General features: G+C 44.8%; 1 protein-coding gene across 1 annotated transcript; it reads right to left on the bottom strand.

Moving 5' to 3' along the window:
• Positions 1–6: 6 nt before the first annotated feature.
• On the bottom strand, positions 7–13,823 carry LOC104405232 (zona pellucida sperm-binding protein 4-like). The gene is made up of 13 exons (XM_010013881.1): positions 13,625–13,823; positions 13,155–13,276; positions 12,974–13,076; positions 12,307–12,462; positions 11,750–11,937; positions 11,485–11,582; positions 11,022–11,152; positions 10,622–10,811; positions 10,331–10,478; positions 8,807–8,885; positions 8,372–8,488; positions 446–568; positions 7–50 (listed from the first exon to the last, which is right to left on the bottom strand). Exons 1-13 carry the CDS (start codon positions 13,821–13,823, stop codon positions 7–9), a joined length of 1,698 nt encoding a protein of 565 aa, XP_010012183.1.
• Between the last annotated feature and the right edge of the window lie 485 nt (positions 13,824–14,308).

Genomic DNA, 14,308 nt, shown 5'->3' on the forward strand with positions numbered 1-14,308 from the left:
TTGCCATTACTGCTGCTGGGAAGCAGACTGGCCCAGCAGTTGTTCCAGCCCTGGCAGAGATACAGAGGGCAGTTATCTCAATGAAAGTAATTGTGCTCAGGAGCTTTGCTGCTGCTATCCCAACCCCTTTCCAGGGTAGGATCTAATTTGGGAAGCTTTGGGCAATCCCAGGCTGGCATTCCAGTGCAGACACACCTACCTGTGTATCTGTGGGAGTTGCAGTTTTAATGCAAGCTGCGTGGGAATGAGCTAACCTCAAATTATGGTATCTTTCATGGTAAGGATGCTATTCTAAGTTTGACAGCCACCAAAAGCTTGCTGCTGTATAATAACTACTTTGTAGTTAGGGTAAAGTAAGTTAGGAAGGATAGTGCAGTTCTGACATGACAATTCCCGTCTTCATTATTGTATAGCAGAAGCTGAAAAGGGCCCTAGAGCCTCATACCTGGGTCCAAACGCTGCTCTTCAGATGGGAAATTACTACCAAGAGATCTCTGTGCTTTGTGAAGCAGCCAAAGAATAACATCAAGGCAGACATTTGACAATTCCATTGAAAAAGAATTAAAAGCTGAACAAGACAAAAATCGTACAACATTTAGGTCAAAAAGAAAACAAACTTGTAGCTGGCAAAATAAAAAGTCTACACCACATCAGTCAGGATTTTAAATTGAAAATTTTTAAAACTAAGGATTTGAAGCAAATAGATGTTACTGTTATTTTAAATAAATAGCTATGAGCAATTTATTTTCTGTAAAGAGCTTTGAAATACTGTACTTAAAAAAACCCCCAAACTACAGCTTTTCTTTCTTAAACAGCAGCTATTTTTAAGTGTTCCAAAAGGTTTGTTTTCCATAGCTCCCAGAGGGCTGAGCTAACTAAGCCATTACAACCAAATAGGATGCATTACACTTATTTCAATCGTATGTAATAAATAATGAACACAAAAATAAGTTGGAGACAGTCTGCAGCAGCCAGCTTACAGTTGTTCTTCAAAATGCCTCATTTCCTACTTACTACTTCAGGCCAGAGTTTTTAACTTCCCTGTGATATTCATCCAGTGGTCTCTCCCCTTCGCTTCCAGCTAGGCAGAAAATACTGGTTGCTGTCAACAAACTGATGTTTGTGTCCATCCATTACATTGTGACTCCGTGCCAAGTGCTGCATTTTGTAGCTCTTTTTTTTTTCTTTTGGATGCTGCCACAAATATTTGGACAGTGTCTGTTTTGGAATTTTAAACTGGAGAGGGGGAAGCTGCTTTGAGTGCAGCTTGGATGTTGAATATATATGCACAGCATACTAATGCTAAAAACACAGCCATGCGTTCTGACTGCTGACTATCAATTTTAATTGTATTTTTCCCTTTCTAAGGCCAGATAATATGTCTTCAGAGCTGAGGAAAACTGAGAGGAACTCCATGATTGTTCTGGGGCAAAATACAAAGAATGAAAACATATGGCCTTTCTGATAACTTGAGTCAAATGGAACAAGGTAAAATAAGTAAAGCAGTATGTGGTTTTTTGTGGGTTGGAGGGTTTTTTTTGTCCCCTCTCAGCACAGAAATGAGACAGTCCTGTTCCTTCATCCAGACACACTCCAACATGAAAGGACAAAAACATGTCAGATTTTGAAGGTCAAATTATGTGGATTCATGTCAGCTGAGGACTGGCCCATATACCTTCATTTTAATAGTCACCCACTTTGAAAAGAAACAACCAAAACCAAACACAAAACACAGTTTAAAGGTATCCATAGTCATACAGGCTACGTCATGCAGCCTTTTTGTAAGAAGTACAGCAGCAAATTATTTTATCTACAGTCAGTTAAAAGACTCCCAAATAATAAGACAACCAGGTGTTTTGGGAAAGAGGTAATTTGCCCATAATCCAGACTAAAAGAGACCCAGGCTCAGCCTCATCTTCCATCTTCTCAACTCAGCTCACGGGTTAAATACAGAGAAACTCTTTCTAGTCTCTCATATTCACTGCATGTTTCTGTTTCAGAAAGGCAAAAATGGGAACACCAGTGGACACAAGCCCAAGAACCCTGAGGTTACTTTGCACAACCCGCATCCTGCAGTTGTCAACAGAGCAACTCCAGTTTGGGCACTGGAAGGGAGTAGGGTGCATGGACTTTCTGTGCTCAGCTATGTACGGCTTTGCTCCCAAATCTGAAATATATTCACAGAAGTCAAGCCACAGATGAAAATTGTTGTTAGCATCTTGGCAACATAAACAATAGAGATTTGGAAATTCTTCCTCCTCCTCTCTGGCTTAGGAACACCATTACCTGAAACACTGAAGCTTCTAAATTATCACTGCTTTCTGGGGACCTTCTCCAGCTGAAATAAATTTAAGCTTTATGGGACACAGCAACATGTAGAAGGGTGCCACAGGCTCATTGCCCAGTGCAGAAGTGGCTGTTGGAAGGACAGCCTCCTCTCAGGGTGGGCTGAGTGGCAGTCTCTGTTTGTCCCCAACACCACTCCTCCCTTCAGAGCAGCATCGAACGAGCTATGCCATTTTACTGGAATCTAATAGGAAAACCAAGTCTGTAAAGCCAAGACTTCCTAGAAGGCCATCCTGAATCCACCACTAGCTTCTAATCCTGCAAGTCTGCTCCTTCTACAGAGGCACCTCAAATCTAGTGCTGCCTTACAGGCATCATGCAGGTTCATGGAAGAGACCAGACTGAGGAGCACTGTGGGAATTAGCCTTTAAAGAGACCAGAGGGTTCGTCTGAGGCAACACCTCAGTTTCACTAGGCAGCCCAGCTCTTATGCTATCATGTTTTTTGGGAGGAGGGAACCAGGCTTGAATTCCTACTTTTAAATTACAAGTTAAGTCCTCTGGCTGTACAGGTAGGGTAGTCATTTTGTCAAATGGCTCAGTCTATGCTCTCTCTGCTGGGAAAAGGCAAGAGGGAGCACAAAGCTGCAAGGAAGAGTTATTAAAATACAGATATCCTTTACAAGTTGCTGGTCTTTAGGGCCCAGCTAACAATCATGTACCACTATGGCCATGTTTGGTGGCTGGCTTACAGCCCTGTGCCCACTGATTCCAGACTCAATGGGCAGACAGTGCATGCTTCTGAAGGTCCCATGGTTGCAGTGGTCTCTGCTCACCAGCTCTTACTGGTATTAGCACAATAATTAATGCACATAGAGCAAAGATTTAAATAAACGCCTAAATTACAATGTAATTGGAAGTCAAGCAATTGCTCTTTGAAAATCCTTCCCTAACCCAAACTTGCCTGGGAACCAAGATTTGAGAAGCTGGCAGGAATGGATCTTCAGCAGGCTTAGCCTTCCAGTAACACATGCTTCCCCCTTATCCACTGGGATCAGCTGGAGCCCTAAGAGTCTGCCAAACCAGAGCAATATCTCTTCTGAGATTCAAAGCTCCCCAGCCCCATTCATCCAGGCAGCTGTGGTTTGCAGGAGTAAGTAAAGGCAGCAGCCCAGGCCTGGTGCTTCAGATAGCAGAAGGGTTGTTACTTAGCATCTCAAAAAAAAAACCCCAAAAAAACCACAACAAAAAAAAAACATCTCAAAAAACCCAACAACAACAAAAAACAAAACAAAACAAAAAAAAACCAAAAAAACCCCAAACCAACCCAAAAAACAAAAAAAACCCCAAACAAACGATGCCCCCCCCCCCCCAAAAAAAAAAAAAAAAAAAAAACAACCAAAAAAACCAAAAGGTCTGTTCTACCTAAAATAGGTGCTATGTTTAATACTTCAGTTGTAGCTGCTGTGGGACATGGTTGTTCACTGTGTATCTTGCTAGCTCCATCCAAAGCTAGAAGGATTCATAACTTGATTATTCTATGAATAGTCTGTATATCTCCATAAATACAGGGGACTAAAATCCTCCATTAACTTACGCCCTCCATTATCTCTCCAGCTTTACAGAGTCTGTAAGGAATGTGAATCAGTGCAAACTGAAGTTTAAGTGTTCTAAGATGTAGCAGCATGAACTGCTATTTCCAGCCACCACCACTCAGATTATAAGTCTATTTTGTTTTTTATTTTTACTAAAATAAACTAGCACTCTTTTTTTAGTATAGCATTATATGAAATATATTCATGTATTTTCAAAAATAAATATATTTATAACATGTAACATAACTGTATAGTTCTCCGTTACAAAATGCATTGTAATACAAGCATAAGAAATTTAATAAAAACATCACTACAGTAATTGTTTTCAGATATTTTATTAGTGAATCCCTGGATGGCAGCATAGCAGCTGCCACACATTTAAAGTTTAGGTGAGCACATCTAGGCAAGAAAGGAACTATTGCTTCCACACTTTTAAAGAGCCTTAAAGCTTTGGAAAAGCAGCAAGGTTGTTCTTTTGAGGCTGGTGCTGTTCTGAAAGACCCAGAGAGCACAGAGAGCCTTTGGAAAATTCTGATACAGGCAAGTGTGGATTTCAGCTTGAGCAGCCCTAGATCAGGTGCTAGTGCTAGGCTTTGCTTCTAAAGCCTCAGGGCAGGCAGACACAGCAGGTCAGCGCACACCACTTCCAGAGGAAAGGGTGAAGACACTGGGGACAAAGCATGCTGATGCTCAGCATCAGGGTTTCTTTCTGAAAATGTTTTCATTAGCAGCAGCACACAACAGCCTCAGCTGAGAGGTGCTGACTGGCCTCAGGGCTGCTTCTCCTCAGCTTCCTTCATTCAAAGCCCACAGCACCCTCCTGGACAGATGAGCTTTCTTTCATCTATGGGAGCCAAGGCCAATGGCTACAGCAAACACCACCTTTAGTTCAGCTGTATAACCAGGTAATGTAGAGTGAAGCTGAAGGGGGTGCTGACACAAGGAGTCACATAGGGTTATTCAAATAAATCTAGGGAAAAGTCAATGAGACGCAACTAAAGAAAGTAGAGGCCAGGGCAGGGGGGTTGGAGGGGAGAAGACAGAAATCCACCTGTGGAGGTAGAAGAAAAAAAAACAAAACAACACACACACCACCAGGAAAAAAAACAAAACAAAAACAACACCAAAAAAACAAAACAAAACAAACAAAAACAAAAAAACCAAAAAACTAAATAAAAAAACACTACAATCAAACAAAAAAACCAAACAAACAAACCAAAAACAACCCTACAAAACCAAAACCTACCAGCTTTTGCAGGAGAGAAAGTTGCAGAACAGAGCTGTGAAAGCTGCTAACACCGTAGTAGAGTAGAACAGGCTAGGAAGAGTGGCAAAACACCAGGAGTTGTCCACTTCTGTGGACACAACACACACAACCCCAACAGCTTGTTACCTAGTTTTCACGCTTCACACACATCTTATCCCCCTTCTGCTTATGCCCTTCCCCTCCTGCTAGGTACCAAATAGCAAGCCATACGTGCAGACTTCTGGAGCGGCTAAGAGAATTAAGTTCACTCCTCTGCTCACTCACTTGCATTTATCACTGCATGCACCCTCCACTCAGCAACAGGACCGTTACAAGAAGATCCAGCTCTGCAGGGGGATCTACCTGATCCCCAGAGACTACATGCCCAGAGCTCCCTGCTACTTTGGATTGTAGGTCGGCAGGGAGCAGCTGGGCAGGGACTTTGCTCTCCTAGCCCCTTCAGCCTTCACACAGGCACCTAAGCTCTCTAAGCAAGTATTTTTGTCTACTTTACTGCGGCATGGAGACTCCAGCAGCAGCCAGGAAGGCATTTAGATCTTGGCTAGCATACACAGCTAAAAGCAGTGCCAGAGCACCCTGCCTGATGTACTGGAAAGGTGTGGTCTATATTACTCTAATTGCCCAGTTAATTAACATTAGACAGCTGCTAAAGACTTGTCATAAGGCACATTAGGAGTTTACACTCTGCTTTCCCAGACAGATCTCTACCTGTACCAAGGCCATTTAGTTGCCAGAGACACTCCCTGAAGGAGGAGGCTGTTTGACCTATCTCCAGATGATGATTTCTGCAGCCTGTGACCTCATTCACCCTCCCACCATCCAACTTGGAGCAGTCTTATCTTCTGATTAGATTTTAAAAACATGCAGGGACTTAAGAGCACTGGTTATCCTGGAAGTAGCAGGGAAGAGCAGTTCTGCTAGAAAAATAAAAACATTGCAAGACGATTCCAAAAAAATTCTTGTTGGAGTAAGAAAGGAATTAAAAGTAGTTCCCACCACCTGTTAACACTTTCCAGCTGCAGTACTGGCAGTGTCCAATTACACAGAAAAATATCTCAAGCAAGATACTGTTCAGTTCTTTGCTTCCATGTATACAAGAGCTGCTCTTCCCCTTTAAAGGTCCCTGAGCAATATGAGTAAAACTACTCCCCTGTCTTTTAACAGGGGGAATTTCTAACAAAACCTGAAGGGGGGGCGCTAATAATTTCTAATAAAGGGAGGGTAGAGAAAAGCATTTTTCCTTCTCCTCTAGTGTACTTGATTAAGAACTACCCCATCAGCTCTAAGGGGATCTCAGTGCGAGTGCAAGCACCAGAGCTCCCCCAGCCTGGGCAGAAAACAGGGTGGTGGAGCCACTTTCCTACTCCACCATCCGGAGGCGTTTGCTGGACTGCCTTTGCCCAAGACCTCAGGAAGCTGAGAATGACCCTTCTCAGGTGCTGTGACTGACACAACTGCACTGAACTGCTCCTGATGCTCAGAACAGCAAGTTTTATTTCTCATCACAAAAAAGCATGTCTGTGGTGTCATAAACGAGTGAGCCACTCTCGTTTGAAAACGTAAATTTTATTGAATTGAGCAAGCGGCAGCAGATAAAAAAAACAGCGCTGGGTGCGCCGGAGAGTCCCCGCTCCACGCAAGACGCACACCGGGCCCCTGGGAGGCTGTCCCTTATACCTCTCGATTTTGGCTTCAGCCAATCCCGGTTTCCCTTTTGCCCAGATATTTCGGCTTCAGCCAATCCCGTTATCTCTTTTGCCCAGATGTTGACGTGGCTCCTTTCCATTGGTTCCTTTTCGTTGCTGGGGTTTCACCATCGAGAAGTTTCGAGAAGCTTCCAGAAGTTTCGAGGAGTTTCAAGAAGTCTCTCTCATTAGGCTAACCACTCCCTCAACCTCCATTCCTTACATGGTTATAAGCTTTACAATATTCTGCAACAAGATACCGAGTCGAACCACCCAGCCCCCCTTCCTTTTCCTTCTCTAAAAGCATTTATCCTACTTTAATAAAGCATACTTTTCATAATAGTACAATTGACTTTCCCTCTCCCTTCACAAAGAAAAAGATGTTTCACAAACAACAGTTACAAAGAGTTTCTTAAAGTATAACAAGCAACACTACCCCTTAAACCTTTTGATGAACAAACCTCACTTATCACATGTGGCACTGTTATGCCAACAGTGGTGTTAAATTAGCTTTAAATCCAAAAGCTTTGAAGACTGCTTTCAGATTAAAGTTTAAAATTAATGTTTAAGTAAAATTTTAATTTTTTGCTGACGTTCAAACCACCTAGGCCCTTCGATATTTTTCCCAGTTGGAATGAAGTTTCCTTGTTCTCATCCTCCAGAAAAAGTCCCGCCTGCCCTTTGTTTCCAGAGAAAGAGATAGGTTCACGTATAACATCATTAGGAAGGCCCATTTGTGTAGTGCTTTGCCATCCCTGCCTCTGAGTCTCACACCACATCAGCACAACCCTGACTTACCTAGAGAGCTCAAGGGCAAGCAGACAATTACCATCTCATCTGCACAGACAAATACCAGCTCTGCATCCCCAAAGGAGAAGCAGCTGCAAGATTTGTTTTGGGTTAGTTCTGCTGCATTTTTACTCAGTGTTTGAGAAGAGCCAAGGCAAGGACTTTGGAAGGTCACCTTAGCCACTGACAGAAATGCAGACACCACCCAGCATCACTGTCTCAATTTGCAGCTTCCCGGCTGCCCTGGTCATTACAAAGGCTCCCTCTAGACAGCAGCAGACAGTCAATGCTAGCCCCAGAGCATAGTAAATAGCCAGGAAGTGAGATCAATTCAGAGAAACAGAATTTGGAAAGTTCTCAGCTATCAGGAGAGTTTTTGTCTTGCAAACGGAGGCTTTCAGCCAGGGTCTCCAAGACACACTCCTATATGCAGCTCTGTGTCAGGGAGAAGGACCCCCACAGACCAAGTGGGTTTTACAGCTGCTTTATTGCAGTACACTGATTTCATGTGTTACAGACCCCTTCCTGCGCCACAGCACAGCAGCCACAAGCACCATGCATAGAGCTGCCCCAGTAGCAAACCCCAGAGCCCAGGGGGCTGCAGCATTCACAGCTGCTCCTGTGGAGAGAGAGAGGCTCCAGATAACTCTCCCAGGGAGGCACAGGGATGCCTCAAAGCTCAATCTTTCTGTGGGAAAGACTTAGAGCAGGCCCTTCCCCAGCCTGGCTATGTTGGGCTGGCGCACTTACCAAGGCCTTCCTTGGCCATGTCCCATCTTAGCTCATCCTGGAGGAAAATCACAGGGCCTTTGCTGGAGACATGGGAGGCACCATCCTGAAGAGGATGCTCAGCACTCCTTTTACCCCCTACAGAGCAATACAAAGATTTTAGGCTAGAAGACATGTAGCCCTGAAGGTCAGCAAAATTTGTACAGGTTGGCTTCTCAACACATAAGAAGCTGCAAATGCCAAGCTTTTATGCAAGTCAACACAGAATTTAGAGCCTCTGAAGACCTCTGCCTTTTTGGCAAGGGCCTTTCCTCAGGGGAAAGGAGTAGGAAATGCCTTTCAAACTGTCCATGGCTCAAGAGAACTAATCTATGTACTACATGTCCTACACCCCAGCTTGGAGTTTAGACCCTTGTTGCCCCTTTGGATGGGAAGCAGGAAGGCTAGGACACTTACTGGCTCTAGCAGGACAAGCGGTAGTGCAGGACTCCTGTACAGATCTGTGGCACACTGAAGCACTGCAGTGTAGGTACACCTAGAAAGAACAGACACAGCCTGAAATCACTCAGCCAGCATCTGTAGGTAGTTGATGGAACCTGGTCAGCACCCACACAACTCCCCCTACCCTGTCCTAGCTGGGTGGGAAGAGAATATTAAAAGCAAAAGCAAGCAAAAATATGGCTCAAGAGATAAAGACAGCTTAAAAAGTGAAGGAGGGGGGGAAGGGAAATAACAAAACCAAAGCACGAGTGATGCAAAGGCAAATCATCCACCCAACTCACATAAGCTGACTGATGCCCAGCCAGTCTGAGCAGCAGCTACATTGGAAGACAAAACCCTCCAGTGTTTATTACCAAGAATGACATTATACAACATGGAATATCCATTGGCCGATTGGGTCTGCTGTCCCAGCTGTGCTACTTCCAACTTCTAGCCTACTCCATGCCTACTCACTTGGGGTTAAGTCTTATGAAGTTCACCATGCCTTGTACTGCTTGCACAGTGCCCCTGGGATCAACTAATACTCTAAACTGGTCCCACTGCATTTAGCAGTGGTCACAGTGTAGTTGTGACAGAGACAGCAGAACTAGAAGGGGAAGAAAAAAAAAGAAAAAAAATAAATCCAGATGCTGTACAAGCGTTATTCAGCAACTAACATAGTAGTGTTCTAGCTATCAACACTGTTTTAGCCACAAATTCAAAAAACACAGCACCCCATAGGTTGCCATGAGTGAAGTTAACACCATTCCAGCCAGACCCACTGCACCTGGCTGCAGAAGAGAAAGCAGAAAGATTGCTCGGGTTTGCTTCACATCCAGGCTTTGTGAAGCCTTGGAGCCCTCTGCTGCCTGCAGGGCAACTTCAGTACCTTTCCTCTGCACCTTCTAACTCAGTCAGATCTGGCACTACAGCACTTCAGACACTTGGGACACGGCTGTCTAAGCATCACTATGCTGTGACCACTATGTACAGCTGGGGCAAGTTTTGAGTATTAGTTGATCCCAGGAGCACTGAGCTAACAGTACAAGGCATGGTGAACTTCATATGACTTAAGTGCTCAGAAGCCCATGAGATTAAGAGCCCAGATGTTTCTCAGGTACCAAAAGCAATTTCCAAGTAATTTTGTCCAGTAAGTTTAGTTTATAGAATATTGATTAGCATGGTTAACACACATATCCTAAGATAGTTCAACAGATAAGCTTAGGCAGCAAGCTAGCCCTTGCTTAAGAAGATCCATCTTTTCAGTCCCATTTTCTGACACACCCCTCCAGTGATGCATCTTAGCTCTACCACATTCATCTCAGGAAATTAAGAGTTTCTTGCATCAACCCCTCTCCTCCCATTTCAGAAGGGGATTTTCTTAGTCTTAGGACCCCTTCCTCCCAAGAAGGCCAAGAGTTTCATAGTTATGACGTAATTCTTATTGCTTACATGTTACTGTCTTCAATAGGAAGCTAGGCAGCCAGGACAGGATCTTACCAGCCCAGAGAGCATCTCTTGAGAAGTGGAGTCCACAAAAGTGAATGTGTAGAGGGTGAAACGCTGGTAATGGGAAGGGAAAAGCAGTCCTGAGGCAGGACTCGGAGGCACCAGCTGTGTCTGATAGTTGTCCCCTGCATAAGGGCACCTACGGAGCAGTAAAAGAAGAAAAAAAAAAAAAAAAAAGTGCAATCTATTTACTTGCAAAGCTATTATTATATAGTAAATTAAAATAATACAGTAAATTAAATATACTGTTAAACATAATTATTACATACTAAAATCACTTACCCATCCACCAAAACAGGCCACTGCAGCTGTTGCTGGGGATTTACACTTGGTGTGGCCCAGCAGTGGTGCAGGACTAAAGTCAGGTCTGGATCTGTTCTCTGAAGGATCTTGACTTCTGCATAAACAGGGTCTCTCAGAGTCTTCACGACAGGATAATCACTGTCAGTATAGTAGGAAGTATAGCTTCCATCTGGGACAGAAGAAAACCAACAGCCATTTTAGAGCAGTAATAAACAGAAAGCGACAGCCCAAGAGCATCCTTTATAGCCATGTCAATAAGTTCCCACCAAGGCAGAGAAGAAGCAGTGCTGGATTCACCCATCAAATACTCCTTTATTTCTCAGCAGAGACCAGAGATCTGCACCAGGAGGCTTGCGCTCATCCTGCAAATCTCTCATACCTGAGGCAACACGCAGCTCCAAGGACAGAGGACCTGGCTGGGACACAGCAGGGAGTGGTGGCAATGTGAAGACCTGAACACTCAAGGGAATGAAGCTCCCAGTGGTGGAATAACTACAGCGGACATGTAACCTGGTGGGACAGGAGAACCCCAAATGAAGCAGACAGGAGATAAGTGACCTTTCTTTTCTCCAAGAAGGCAAAGAAATTGCTGATTTAGTCATATCCCCAATCTTTCATCCCACACTTCCTCTTAACACATACTTGAAATTCTCTTCAGAGTTCAAATTTGAGTCTGTGGAACATCACTGATCAGCACCAGCTTTATTCTCACCAACTAGCGACATACCAGTCCTTAGCCTACTCTAGTGCTCTGTTGTGAGTTCAGAGCTTAAGACAAGTAGAAATTTCTCTAGTGACATTGAACACAATGGCACCCAGCAATACCAGTCCCAGTGTATTACCTGAAAGTGCTATCCCTAGTGACAGAGCCAAGGCTCCCAGTCTTCACATCCCTGGATGCCACCAACTCATTCTCATATATGACCTGGTCTCCAGTCACCTGGAAGGACAGACCAGGCACCATCACTGCAGTAAAGTCAAGCCAGATTAACACTGGGCTGAAGAACAGCATTTGGCCTCTGGAAGTTTGCAAGGTGCCCACTAAGCAGCTAATGCCACATCAGGTTGTTCCAGGTCTGCAAGCTCCTGCTATTCTGCAGCTCTTACCTGAAAAGTAGTGCCACAGGTAGAGAGTGGGAACTGGTACACAACAAACACATTGTTTTTCACAACAGGGACACAGCCAGTACTGTGTCCACTGGCCAGTTGCACAGAGTCCAGGATAACAGGTGGCAGGGTCACATCCCGAGAGACAGCAATGGAAAAATGGCCATCTGGTGTGCAATGGGCTGTCACTGGAGGAAAAGATATAAACAGTCTTGAGCTCAGGAAGAGAAGGGATGGAAAGGAGGCTCAAACATTACAGCAAGGACAAGGTTAGCAAGTCTTGCAGGTTCTCCTTCCTGTCACCCCCAAAGCAAGTGCAAAGTACAGCAAGGCAAGTGTAACCAGCTCCAAGAGTAACACTTTTGGATTCTTGCCATAAACCAGGTGTGTTGTAATACACATGAAAGAGCTGGATGCTTCAATAGGACAGAGTGCTCTTGACAGCCAAAACCATAGCCCTAAGCCACCTGCAGAACTGGTACATGCTAATCCTGCTCTGTCAGGGAAGTGAGGAATCCCAGTTCACAGTTCTTCCAGGAGGAAGGGAGAACACTTACCTGTGTTACCAAAGTAACAAGGCTTCATCCTGTTCCTAGGGTCATAGCAGCAGCCTCGCACTTCACAGTCTCCTTGGCTGATAGGCAAGGAAGCACACAGCAACCGGTCTTGGCTGAGGACAGCAGAGCAGACACTGCTGCTTGGAGCATCCAGGGCTGGAAGAAGCAGCAGAAGTTTGTAGCTAAAGCTAAGGAGTGAGGGACAGAGACATAGAGGACACTGGTGGAAGGTGTCCTGGTGACTCAGCATACAAGCCAAGGGAAGTTAGTCTTGGATGAGAGTCAAATAGATGGCCTGGAGCTGGCATGGAAGCCTGCTCAGAAGAGACCTGTATCCATGTACAGGAGATTGGACTGCATGGGATCTGTCAAGATAAAGTGTTCTGGATCAGCTTTGGTAGCTAGGAAAATCATTGTAGCTAATCTTTGTCTCAGTCCCCGAGTTTGCAGGGATTTACACTCAGACTATGGCTAGGAAACACAAGGAACATTCACCTGCTAGCCCTGCAAACAAGGTACAAATCACCAGCAAACTGACAGCGCCTGTGTTCAAATCCTTCTCCATGGAGTCTTCTGCACAACTCCCCTTTCCCAATCCACTGGTTGACTAGGAATATCTATCTGAAAGGAAGGTCACCCACTGCCACTGATACAAGCAGAGTCTCACCAGGAAGGTCTATAGGGCATCTTAGCAGCTTCTCTTCATGAAGAACTTTTTGTCCAGCAGCATCAGTTTCTTCAAGTCCAACCAGCATGAGGTAATTGCCATCCTACAGGAGAGCCACACCAGTCAGGACACCCCCAGCAGCAGTAGTCACAGTGCCAGCAGAACTCCTGAGGTCACTTACCCATTCAAAGACATAACAGCCAGTATAGGAGACCATTACTGTCCTGGAGCCACCTGAAGTCCCAGATATCAAAAGCCCACACTTGGAGTCATTCTGCAAAGCATGTGCCTTCCCCTCAGTATCTAACAAAAGAGGATACAACAGCAGGCGCTTCAGTATCTTACACTGAAGATACTACAGTGGGCCCTGTTTTTCCATAAGAAAAAAGTCTTTAGCCAGTATTAGTGTCTGGACCAGTAGGGGTGTTTGAGAAAGCCCAATAGCCAAGATTATCTAAAGCCAAGCACAGCATTCCACCAAAACCCTTGACTGGTGGGTCATATAAACAGCCCCTGGCTACACAAGATGCACTGAAGCTGTTAGACAACACTTCACATTAAAACCTTCCCCTTTCTCCTCATTCCAGGCATAACTCCACACTGTATAAAGATACAGCAGCAAGAAAGCCTCTTGCCACCATCCTCACTTACCCCAAGTAATCAACACAAGGGTAGAATTCCCTTCCCAGCCTGGTGGTAAGGTGAGCTGCAGGCTTTCTTGACCACAAACCAGCAGGCTGGGATCAGAAAAAACACTACCCTGAGCTCCCATAGTCAGAGCCAGGAGATCAAGAAACCCCCAGAAGAACATAGCTCCAAATGCAGTCCTAGATTGTCCTACAACACCCATCCTGCTCTCTTGCTAAGGACAACAAAGCAGCTGCTCTTAGCCTAGCCCTTTTAACTGGTGGAGCCAGCTGGGATCCGAAATTCATTAAGTGCTCAGGTGGACCCAGCCCTACAACTTAACACCTTCCATTGCCCTCACCTGGCTCTGAACCCATCACAGTCTGTTTGCACCCTTTGAAGAAAACCACAGGGCCTGAACTGAGTCAGGAGATGTGTCTGTATTTGTATCACTAAGCTAAGAGGATCTCGTCTATGCAATTTACTGTAGAGCTCCAGGAGAGTCTTCAAACCCTTTTTTCTGACCCTGAGTTCTTCCCACCACTGGTCCATCCAGGAGATCTGCCTGCTTGCCCCTGATGCCTGCTGATGCTCTAATCGCTCATTAAATGGCATGAGGGCAAGAAGCTGAATGACAATGCTCTTCTGCTCTTTTAAAGGTGCCACTGCTTCAAATGCCAGACACAGGGTGCTGACTTATAATCATAG

This window comes from Nestor notabilis, unplaced genomic scaffold, assembly GCF_000696875.1.
Source record: "Nestor notabilis isolate BGI_N333 unplaced genomic scaffold, ASM69687v1 scaffold16664, whole genome shotgun sequence".
NCBI lineage: Eukaryota > Metazoa > Chordata > Aves > Psittaciformes > Psittacidae > Nestor > Nestor notabilis.

Excerpts from the sequence above, each read along its gene's own strand:
- LOC104405232 (XM_010013881.1), bottom strand. The coding sequence starts at position 13,823 with ATGGGTGTTGTAGGACAATCTAGGACTGCATTTGGAGCTATGTTCTTC. Across the intron at positions 11,938-12,306 it reads TTGTTACTTTGGTAACACAG|TGACAGCCCATTGCACACCA; the intron begins GTAAGTGTTCTC and ends CTTTTCCTCCAG. Across the intron at positions 11,153-11,484 it reads ACTAGGGATAGCACTTTCAG|GTTACATGTCCGCTGTAGTT; the intron begins GTAATACACTGG and ends CTGTCCCACCAG.